This window comes from Phoenix dactylifera, chromosome 11 (assembly GCF_009389715.1).
Source record: "Phoenix dactylifera cultivar Barhee BC4 chromosome 11, palm_55x_up_171113_PBpolish2nd_filt_p, whole genome shotgun sequence".
NCBI classification, from domain to species: domain Eukaryota; kingdom Viridiplantae; phylum Streptophyta; class Magnoliopsida; order Arecales; family Arecaceae; genus Phoenix; species Phoenix dactylifera.
This window is the reverse complement of record NC_052402.1, coordinates 16,386,317-16,397,909: the sequence shown is the minus strand read 5'-3', so window position 1 is coordinate 16,397,909 and position 11,593 is coordinate 16,386,317. Positions and strand designations below refer to the sequence as shown.

The 11,593-nt window shown below is 43.9% G+C and overlaps 1 protein-coding gene across 2 annotated transcripts; it reads left to right on the top strand.

The window, feature by feature from the left end:
- Nucleotides 1-986: 986 nt before the first annotated feature.
- Nucleotides 987-6,076, top strand: LOC103714620 (BTB/POZ domain-containing protein At5g03250-like). 2 transcript variants are annotated; one of them, XM_008801931.3, is made up of 4 exons: nt 987-1,287; nt 2,583-2,652; nt 3,089-4,312; nt 5,320-6,076. In XM_008801931.3, exons 1-4 carry the CDS (start codon nt 1,229-1,231, stop codon nt 5,782-5,784), a joined length of 1,818 nt encoding a protein of 605 aa, XP_008800153.1. In that variant the 5' UTR covers nt 987-1,228; the 3' UTR covers nt 5,785-6,076. The 2 variants fall into 2 exon arrangements, with proteins under 2 accessions (XP_008800153.1, XP_038987691.1); XM_039131763.1 differs by lacking the exons at nt 987-1,287; nt 2,583-2,652 and adding an exon at nt 2,667-2,825.
- The last annotated feature ends 5,517 nt before the right edge of the window (nt 6,077-11,593 follow it).

The window sequence follows — 11,593 nt, the reverse complement described above, 5'->3', positions numbered from 1 at the left end:
GAAGAAGTAAAGAGCCGCTTGGGAGGGTATTACCCATACGTGGCTTACTTGGAGGGCGGATCGGGTTCACCTGGAAGGAGATTCAGCAATGGTGATTGAGTGGACCCAGGGTCATGGTATGGCTGGCGAGAGCATCCACTGTTGTAGAAAATCCGTAATCTATTGAGCGACTGCGTGGCCTCTCAGGTCATTCATGTATATTGCGAGGCCAATAAGGCTGCTAATTGAGTTGCATCGTTTGTTGCACAATACTCTGGTGCCTACAATTGTAATAGCTATAAGATTTCACCATCCTCTCTTCGTCATCTTTTTCTTCTTTCCTTTCTTAAATATATCCATACTAGGACGATATGATATATCCGGTTTACTAAAAAAAAAATAGAAGTAAAGTTTGGACCATCTTTTTAAAGCAAAGTAAACAAAATAAAAAATTTTTTATGTGCAAAAATATGTGTCAATTATAGTTTTTTTTTTAAAAAGAAAAAGCAGTTGTTGTATCTAGATACCATCTATATCTAAATATAATAGCAACTTTTCTGTGAAATAATCATCTCGAACAAACTTATCAGCATTTTATATGTCATCTAATATTCAATATAAGATTTACTTATCTCTACCTTACTGCTATTGCTTAATTAAACTTTGCCATATAGCACGGATTATTTTCTAGTATACATACGGAATAAGGCGGAGCTCGCAAGTTCTGGACTTACAAGTAAATTATAATTAAGCAAGGGACCTTCAAGTGCCTCGTTGTCATTATACATTTAACAAAAAATAGCGCTCGGGTATTTCAACGAAAATCTATTTCTTTTTAAGCGAGAAAGGTGCGGTTAAAGGGAGGTAAACGTACGAAGAGGTGACCACATCACCTCAATAATGTAACTGAGTAAAGCCGATGGAATCCATCAAGGAGGATTTTAAGGGGACGGGCTGTTGGCCGCTTCCCCCTTTTTCTCCCCACCCATCAGACCCGGGCCCATCTTAATCTCTTTCCTTTCTCCCCCCTCCCAAGTCCCAACTGAAAAATAATAAAAAAGAAAAATAACAAAAGGAGGAGAAACAATGGGCTCATCATGCCTTGTGGCCTCTCACTTCTTCTCAAGATCTGTATACTTGTTCCTTCTCCATTCTTATTCCTTTCATTTCCTCTTCCACTGAACGTAGAATGAGATAATATTTCTGCTGAAAGCCACAACTTCAGAATAATAACGAGGTAGAAGGAAGGATGGCAACCATGAAGCTGGGCTCCAAGGCTGAAATCTTCCAGCTTGAAGGCCAAACCTGGTATGTACTCCCATATTCTCTCAACAGAATTTCTGGTTCATGCGAAAGAGTTGCAGCATTCTCCTGTGCCTAGTTACAAATAATAAACAGTACTTCATATGTGCATTTCTTTTACAGCGAGGTGCTTGCAATTCTAAGAATTTTTAGATGATGTTCGCATCTCTATATGAATGTACTAGTAACATGATGAGTTCAGAAGTGCATTCTCCTTGTGGCATTTGTGCCACAGGGCAAATTTGGGGTGTTTGTGAACTGATGTTTAAGATCATCTGACGGGAGGTTAGAAAATTAAGGGAATGGAGAATCCTCTAAAGATTTCCAAGCAGGATTAGAGGATCAACAGAGATCAAACAATTATGCTCGCAGAGTTTTGACAAACATTCAATTGGCTCTATCTCAAGTTCATGGACCAACATTACAAAAGTAGCATCCTCGCCATCTTGAATGTTCTTACATAAATGCCGAGCAATGGTCTTCCAGGCCGGTATTCTTTAGTAAAGATAAATGGGGAAAAGATGTGAAATCGAGCTAGTGTTGGAGTGCCTACAACATATTATCTTCCCCCATCATACTTGCTGAATATGCTGCTGTGCCATCTGGTCTTAGCAACAAAAGTACTATGCTTGTGAGGATCCGTGTGGGCGTGTGTTTAGTCCTATATCGGCTATATACTGGGTAGATCTTGGATACTTATATAGGGCCAAGAAACCTAGATAACATTTTCTGGCTAGCCATTTTGAGTAAGGTCTGGGCTGTGACAATGCTTAGAAGTGCTTGTGTTGTTACCTTGATAAAGTCATTAAGGTGCTCTCTGGAATAGTCTGGAGAGTATCAATAATTCTCTGGACAAAGATCTTCAGAGATTTGTCCCAGAGTCTGGAAAGAAATATTGCATGCATATCTAATAGTGTGCATAGTTCAAATGGCCTGCTCCTAGTCCCACTTGTTTGATTGTACAATTAGTGGCTATCATGAGATTTGAGAGCTGCTCACATACAGATGTAAACCATTGTCCAATACTTGAAGGTTTCTTATTGGATGATCATCAATAGGTCAGGATGTTATCTGTGCTCTTCCCTGTGAAAGGAACCACCAATTTAGGGATTGGATTGATGCAAAACTATTTATCTACCTTGAAGAAACTTGATGTCCTAAGCCATTCTGATAAGTAACCAAGTTAATTGTTATCATATTCATAGATCCAATCAGTATGAAAGAAATGAGCTTTTCTATCTCATGGTTATGGTCTTCTTTGTGAATTCATTCTCACATTTGAGTACCTTGCTTCATTGCAGGAAATGTACAACGGAGCTTGTAAGTGATGTTGTTGTCGAAGTAGGAGAAATGTCCTTTCATCTTCATAAGGTCTGTTTCTTTGCTTCAATTGCCTCCATATGGTGTTAATAGTTTCCATTTCTCTACACATGCGAGTGTGGCCGGTTGCAGCACAATTATCAAAAAGGACATGATTTTGAAGGAAATTTAAACTTTTCAGTCTGGATAGATCCAGTTTTCACAAACAAGATGAAAATGGGCAAGTGAGTTAATGGCTATATTGATTAGCATGTTAAGTTGAGAAAAGAATTAATTTGCTGCAGGAGGCTTCATTTAGTTTGTTATATCACTATAGTTGTGCCATGGCACATATATATGTGCGCAAATAACTTGATTTAATACATGAGCATCACTATTTCTTGACTTAATACAAATTATGGATCTACAATTTAGCTTTTAATACGCAATTTAGTTTTTTTCGCATTGAGTTGTTAGTGTCTGTAATATTTTTCATGAATTCTTGCAGTTCCCATTGCTTAATAGGAGTGGGCTTCTGCAAAAAATGATCAGCGATTTTCATGGCGAGGATGGAAAAGCCTGTGCTTTGCAGCTTCAGGACATTCCTGGTGGCGCCAAGGCTTTCGAGCTTGTAGCAAAATTTTGCTATGATGTAAAGATAGAGATGAATGCTCTCAACGTGGTCGGTCTGCGCTGCGCTGCTGAGTACCTACGCATGACTGAAGATTATGTTGGTGGGAATCTTATATTACAGACAGAGCACTTCCTTAACGAAGTCTTTAATAGCTGGAAAGATTCGATCAAAGCTCTGGAATCGTGCGAGGGTGTTCTTCCTCACGCAGAAGAGCTTCACATCGTCTCAAGATGCATCAATTCACTGGCATCGAAAGCTTGTTCTGATCCAAATCTCTTCGGCTGGTCCTCGGTTGGACGCACTTCCATGAAGAGCCCAGGAGGCAGTGCTCTGTGGAACGGAATAGTTGCTGAAGAGACACCAAGATCCACTGGTGCCGATTGGTGGTACGAAGACGCTTCTTTCCTCAGTCTACCTTTATTCAAGAGGCTTATCTTGGCCATGGAAGCTAAAGGCATGAAACCAGACAACATTGCCGGGGCACTCATGTTTTATGCAAGGAGGTTCCTGCCATGTCTGAGTAGGAACTCAAGCTTCCGCGATGGCACTGCACGTATTACTCCTGGTGCTTCAGTTTCGGCACCATCAGAAAGCGATCAGAGGATCGTCCTTGAAGAGATTGTTGGACTGCTCCCTATGAAGAAGGGTGTCACCTCAACAAAGTTTCTTCTTGGCATGCTTCGTACCACAATGATCTTGCATGCAAGTCCTTCATCGAGGGAAAATTTAGAGAAAAGAATAGGAGTCCAATTGGATGAAGCTGCATTGGAAGACCTTTTGATACCAAACCTGGGCTACTCGGTCGAAACTCTTTACGACGTCGACTGCGTCCAGCGAATCCTTGACCACTTCATGTTGGCAGACCAATCAATGGTTGCAGCTTCTCCTGGTATTGTGGATGAGGGGCAATTGATGACCTCATCCCCTTCATTGACACCGATGACCATGGTGGCAAAACTTATCGATGGCTATCTGGCTGAAGTTGCACCAGATGGTAATCTGAAACTGCCCAAGTTCCAGTCGCTCGCAGCTGTCGTTCCTGATTATGCCAGGCCTTTGGATGATGGCATCTACCGTGCTATTGATATATATCTCAAGGTAATGCCACTTTACAACTAACTTGAACTTCTACATTCTTTTGCTGGAGAGAGAGATGATAAATCATATGAAACCATTGTGAGTATTTGTGATGATATACAATGCTTGTTATATTCTTATATAACTGTTTGGGTTTTACTGAATGTTTGATATGAGATTTCACGGTTTATCTTTTCACTTTGGTACTACTTATTTACTATTTTTGAATTATATTATTATATTGCTGCGAGTGCGTAGGGATTCTTACTGATCAGTTATAAAGCTCATACCATCTTTTTTTTTTTTTTTTTTTTCAAGGTCCCCGGATATGCGTAGTCTCGACTAGGTTGGGCATGGAGTTTGGGTGATGAAGTCATAAGTTAGTCTATTTTTTGATACCAAATAAACATTTGAATAGTTTATAATGGAATAAGTTTGATTATTTGATTATGATGGATTATTTGGCTATTAAATTTTGATTTAATTTCTGGAGTTATTGGAAATTTGTTCATCTTAGGCTCTATATAATCTTTAGGGTACCGCTTCAGGTTCATGCGACCGTATCATATGACCAACCTAAGTGATGAGTTCGAGGTGTGACAGTAAATGAAGAGTAATAGATGACATGCCCTACTCTATAATTGAAGGAACTTTTTATCTGATAAAGCAAGTTAAAAGTCCAGCCTAGATCAGGTTTCAGAAATGTCCCAGACTTAGTTTTATGATGAAGTCGAGCTATGATGTGTGCTGAGAAACCCAGCCCAATAGACCTTGGATAAAGACCCTGGACTAGACAATCAAGCTCATCATATGAGCATACAAATATTTATATTGTAAACGGCACTTTCATGCAGGAAAAATGCATATGTTATGTCTCACAGTTGTATCGTGCCGTAAAGATACCAATTTATATGCAATTAAACTTGAAATCTTATGTTTATCATGATGACACGTATTGTCCCATTTCAATTGATACTATTGTTCACATGGTATTTGATTATTTGTCTTTTTGGCGTTTTTGTGTGCAGTCCCACCCATGGCTCACAGAGTCTGAACGGGAGCAGCTCTGCCGGCTCATGAACTGCCAGAAGCTCTCCTTGGAGGCCTGCACCCATGCAGCCCAGAACGAAAGGCTACCCCTTAGGGTGGTGGTTCAAGTCCTCTTCTTTGAGCAGCTCCGTCTACGAACCTCAATTGCTGGCTGGTTCTTTGTCTCCGACAACATGGAGAACTCCCATGCCCCTCATGGGAACATCATGCTCCCAAAGAACAATCATGGAACAATCCAGGCCGAAGTCACTCAGGACCAAAAGGAGAATGACCATCAAGTGGGCGTCGAGGACATGAGGATGCGAGTTTCAGAGCTTGAGAAGGAATGCTTGAGCATGAAGCAGGAAATCGAGAAGCTTGGGAAGCCAAAGAATGGATGGAACATTTTCTCAAAGAAGTTTGGATTTGGAGTGAAGTCTCAGCCCACATTGCATGCCAAATAAGTCCGTATGATTATGCTTGGTCGTAGAGATAGAAATTAGTTAGCTGATCGAATGAAACTTGATGCGTTCGCCTTTTAGGATCTTCTTATGTCTAATGATTTTAGTCAGATAGCTAGTGACTGTCGATAACATTCATTGTAACTACGGTAGAGGATAAGCTGTAATTTCATTGATATGGAATTGCTTATTTGTATTTCTTTTTCAACGGATTTTTACCATGTAAGCTTATAAAACTTTGATTTCGTGTGCCACTTTATTCTCTAGCATCATGGTAATAAATGATGTTTGCTAATATCGTATTTGCTAATGAATGCATAATCAGAATTAGTTCCAGTTTGTTCTGTTGTTTTGGCCATTTTTGCGAATCTTTTGTATGGTTTGAAAGCTGATCTCTGATCTATCAATTTTGTACAAGTGTGTCGATCTTCTTCAATCCATTGGAGTAGGCTTTTTGTCTCGCAACATCGGTTTTCTATTAACATTTCAGATAAGAAAAGCGCTTGGTTTGTTACTGTTGGGGGAAAAACCCCAAGTCATACCGCCACGGAGGCGCTCGGCCAAAAAGCGCCGACCGGAAAGGCGCTCAGCCAAAGAGTGCCGACCAGAGAGCACCAACCAGAGGGGTGCCCGGCTAGAGAGCGCCGATCCGAAAAGATGCTCGGCCCGAAAGTGCCGACCGGAGCGCCAAGAGGCGCTCGGACCAACCAACGACCAAGTAGGGATGCTCGGCTAGAAAGAGCCGACCAAAGGACGCCGACCAGAAAAGCGCTCGATTAGAAGGCGCTGACCAGAGAGGAAAGAGCGCGAAATAAAGGCGCTCGGCTAGGAGGCGCTCGACCAAAGGGCGCCGACCAGGAGCATTAGAAGCGACCCCGCCACAGGGCGCCCCATTGGGCGACCAGCTCGTCTCGGCACCCCTGCCGAGCCGATTGCCTTGACCAAATGCTCAACCCCTACCTAACCCCCTGAGGGACTTGACAACTCCACTACAACCTGCCGCTATCTCCAAGCCGTCAAGGCATAAGATCTCCGCAGGTATTTGGCATGACCTGCCATTAATGCATGAGACCCCCTCAAGTCTCCGATGCGCTCAGTCATTTAATGAACACGGCTCAAGACGATCTCTGGATCACTGAACCATCAAAGCGTATGGCTCTCCCTGACCGCCGGTTCACTCGGTAATAAATGCACTTACCATCCATGGACCCCGGGCCTACCACGGCCGGCGGTTCAACCACTCCAACAGGTCCGATCGACCGTGACAACTCCCTGGTTCCGGTCTGATCCGGCCTCATATTCCACTACGCCATTAATGGGCCAAATCGTGCCCAATTATTACAAAAGAGGACAAACTCCCTGTCACCTCCCGGGCAACATAAAATTCCTCTATAAAAGGGAGCCTGGGAGGAAAGAAGGGAGGGGGAGGGAACACAAGTAAACAGCACAGACACAATTAAGCACACTATCCTCTTTATCTTCTTCACCCTCTGACTTAAGCATCGGAGGGCTGGCGCCGGGGAGCCCGGCCTAGAGTTGGGCACTGGGCCGGGCCGCCCACGGCCCGGCACGGCCCGCTTCGTGCCGGGCCGTGCCTGGCACGGCCCATTTGAGAGGGCCGTGCTGGGTCACAGGGTACTGGCCCGCGGGCCGAGCCCGGCACGGCCCGCTTCGGGCCTGGGCCGGCACGGCCCGTTCTAGGCCCGCGGGCCAAGCACGGCACGGCCCGCGGGCCAGCCCGGCACGGCCCATAAGGGCCTGGGCCGGGCTGGCCCGCGGGCCTGGCACGGTCCGGGCCTGGGCCCGGCCCGGCCCGATAAAAATTAATGCTTCATAAATTTTCTAAAAAAATTAATAAATATTGAAAACTAAGGATTTATGAATATAAAGCCACCTTAATGGTGGGGGGTTTGGCATAGACCCCTACCAGTTTATTAATTTAAATCAAAATGGTACATGAAGGGAGGTTTGGACCTTGGTCTGACCTCTAGAATACAATAAGAAACTAAGAAAGGGCCGAGGTTTGGACCTTGGTCTGACCTCCAGAATACAATAAAAATGTACAATTATAAAAAATTAAGAAATCTTACTAATCATCAGTGATTCAGTGAATCAGTATTCACTCTTCAGTCTTCAGTCTTCAGTCTTCAGTCTTCAGTAGTGTTTGTATCATCATCATCAGAGGATGTTGTATTATGTCCACCTTTATCTTGAAGTCTTGCCTCAGCATCCAACCAATCCTTGAAGCAGAGAAGCATCTCCACCATTTCGCCCGTCATCCTACTTCTCTTTTCGTCAAGAACACGCCGACCTGCACTAAAAGCGGATTCCGATGCTACCGTGAACATCGGCACAGCTAAAATATCGCGTGCAATTGCAGACATAACAGGATATTGATTTCTAACACTCTTCCACCAAGATAATACATCTAGATTCTCTATTTGATTTTCATCATATGCAGACTGAAGATCATTTCGTAAATAAAATTCTAGTTCACTACTTAAAGATGAAGAAGATGAAGAGGAACTTGAAGCATGTGTGTGTCTTCTCTGTGCAATGAATGAAAAAATAGATGACGAACGAGAACTACTGAAAGAAGAAATAGAGGTTTGTATTTGTGTTCTAGATCCACGAATTTTTTCATCATATATAGCATAAATATCATAAAGAAGTTGTTTTACCTCATCTTTAGCAGATTCAGAATCTTGATTCATATTTTCAGAATATGCATCAAGTAAAATTAGCACGCCATTTAATTTAACTCTAGGATCAAATACAGCAGCTAAGTTATGCATAGGACATATCTTGTCCCAATACTCATTCCATTTAGATTCCATTAGGTCAATAATAGGCATTAAAACATCATCATATCTATGTTCTGCAAATTTTTGACTAATTATATATGCTTGTTGTAAAAATGAACATGAAGTAGGATAATAAATACCAGAAAGAACATTGGTAGCATTATAAAAACTAAGCAAAAAATCTTCCAAAATTTTTCCTTTATTCCAATCAGTTTCAGACAATGTAAAGCCTAATCCACGATCATTAATATATGCACTTAATAAGTTTTTATATGGGTATGCATCATGTATCATGCTATATGTGGAGTTCCAACGAGTAATTACATCAAGTTTAAATTTTTTAAAACGTTTACCATGATTTATGCATAATTCCTTAAATTCTTGAAGTCTTGATCTTGAAGCATGAATAAAAGAAACTGCATTTCTAATTTTTGAAATCACATCTTGAATCATGCCCATGCCAGCTTGAACAGAAAGATTTAAGATATGACATGCACATCTAATATGCAGTAAATTTCCATCTAATATGGGATGCAATGAGTCTTTTAATAATGCAACAGCAGAATTATTATTAGATGCATTATCAAAAGTAATAGACATAATTTTATCATTAATATTATATGAACATGCAGTTTGATAAATAATATTTGAAATTTGTTGCCCAGAATGTGGAAAATCAAAAGCACGAAAAGCAAGAATACGTTTATTTAATTGCCAATCATTATCAATATAATGAGCAGTAATGGCAATAAAACAATTACTACCTACAGATGCTGACCAAATATCAGAAGTTAATGAAATTTTTACATTTAAAGTAGAAAGTGTTTCAATTAAATTTTGTTTCATTGCTAAAAAGTTGGTCATAGCTACTCTTCTAAATGTACGCCTACTAGTTCTTTTGTAAGCAGGTTGTAGGTTTAATTGAACATATTCTTCAAAATTAAAAGATTCACATAAACTAAAAGGTAATTCATCCTTAACTATCCATTTTACAAGTGCTTTTCTTTGATTTTCATGATTATATGCAAAATTACCTACAAGTAATCCCCCTTGTATATTAAGGGTACTTTGAGTTTGAGCATGAGAATCATGCATCCTATGACTCTCTTGATGTCTTTTTAAATGCCCTGTTCCCCCACTACTACTACAACTATAAAGTTTGGCACATTTTTTACATCTAGCTTTCCAGACTCCATCAACCATAACTCTATCAAATTCATTCCATACAGCACTAGTCCTCTTACGAGAAGAGGTTTGATCTTCACTCGGTTCACCAGTTCTAGAGGAACTAGGAACATGGGGTTGGGGATTAGTTTCTTCTCCCTCAGAAACAGGAATGCCAAACTGACTTTCCTCAAAAGATGACATATCTATGATTAATTCAAAAAATAAAAACTAACCGCAAGGAGGAATTGAGTAGAGGGTCGGAGGGCAGAGGCAGAGCCGAGATTCCGAGCTTCCTCTTGTGCTCTCAACAGAAGCGACCTTCTCTTCTCAACAGGAACCTCCTCTTGTGTAGCACTTGAACAAACTAAAAATTAAATTGCTAGAAGAGCACTTTAGAAGAGAGAAATAATAGCAGTAGAGAAGGAGAGAATGAGAGGTTTGGTGTGGTGAGAATGAGGGAGGAATGGGCTATTTATAGAAGCCCCAAAATTTTTTTTCCCAAAATACCCCTCAATTCAGCCGTTATTGGACTGTTGGGAGGGGTAAAATGGACTTTTTTCCGAAAATAGCCATTGGAAACGGCTATTTTCCTCCCCCCTCTCCAGACGGGCCGTGCCGGCACGGCCCGTCTGGAGCCGTTGCGGGCCGTGCCTAGCACGGCCCGTTTGCGCCCGTTACGGGCCGTGCCTGGCACGGCCCGTGGCGTGCCGTGCCCGGCCCGTCCCGCCAATAGACGGGCCTGGGGCCGGGCCGGGCTGGCGTTCCGTGCTGGACGGGCCGTGCCAGGCACGGCCCGCTTCATAAGCGGGCCGGGCCAGGCACGGCCCGTTTAGTCCTTTGGCCCGGTGGGCCTGGGCCGGGCCGGCCCGGCACGGCCCGTTGCCCAACACTAGCCCGGCCACCGGCTTTTTTGCAGGACGGGACGGGACAGGACAGGACGCACTCTCCTCTCCGCTCTCTCACACCCCCCAGGAGGGCACAGGAGGACGCAGCCGGCCGGCGCACCGCCGTCCGCCCTCCCCGCGGCGGAGCTCCTCCTTCCTCGGCTTCGCGGCGGCCCCCGGGTCCAATTTCCAGCAACAGTTGGCGCTAGAGGAAGGGCCCGAGTTCGCTGCCATGAAGCTAAGAAGCAAAGGGGCTTCCAACGCCTCTCGACGTCCTCCACCCAGCCCCGAGCATTCCGTCCGAAACTCACCACCTCCGGCTGAGCCAGTTCATCAAGTTCGGCCGGAGCAGTTTGATGCCCTGGTGCAACAGGTGCAGGCCCTGGCTACCGCTGTCCAAAGCCTGCAGCCCAGGGGCATCCCAACGGCACCGCCTCCTCCGGCTCCAGTTCAACCGGAGCCCCCTACAAGCGGACTTCCCCTTCGAGGTCAGGACTCCCAAGTCCAGGCCTCCCTCTGGAGAGAGCACCAGCCAGGGGCTATGGAGGCTGGCCACAGCCTTCAGAAGCTGAGTCGGTTCCAGGGCAATCTGCGCTCGAACGAACCGCTGCAGCGATCTTCCAGAATGACGAACTCGACAAGAAGGTCGAGAAGCTGGAGCGCCAAATTCAGGCACTCCACGGGAGAAAATCAGGACGTGACGACGACTTCGAGTTCACTACGAAGTCCCCCTTCTCCCCGGAGATCAAAGATGAACCGGTTCCGCTACGGTTCAAGATGCCCCAGGTGGAGCCCTATAACGGCAAGGCTGATCCCCTTGACCACCTGGAAAGCTACCGGGTCTTAATGGCCCTACAAGGAGCCTCGGAGGCCATGATGTGCAAGGCTTTTCCGGCGACACTCCGAGGACCAGCCCGGCTGTGGTTTATCGGGCTGAAGCTGAGTACTGTCTCCTCC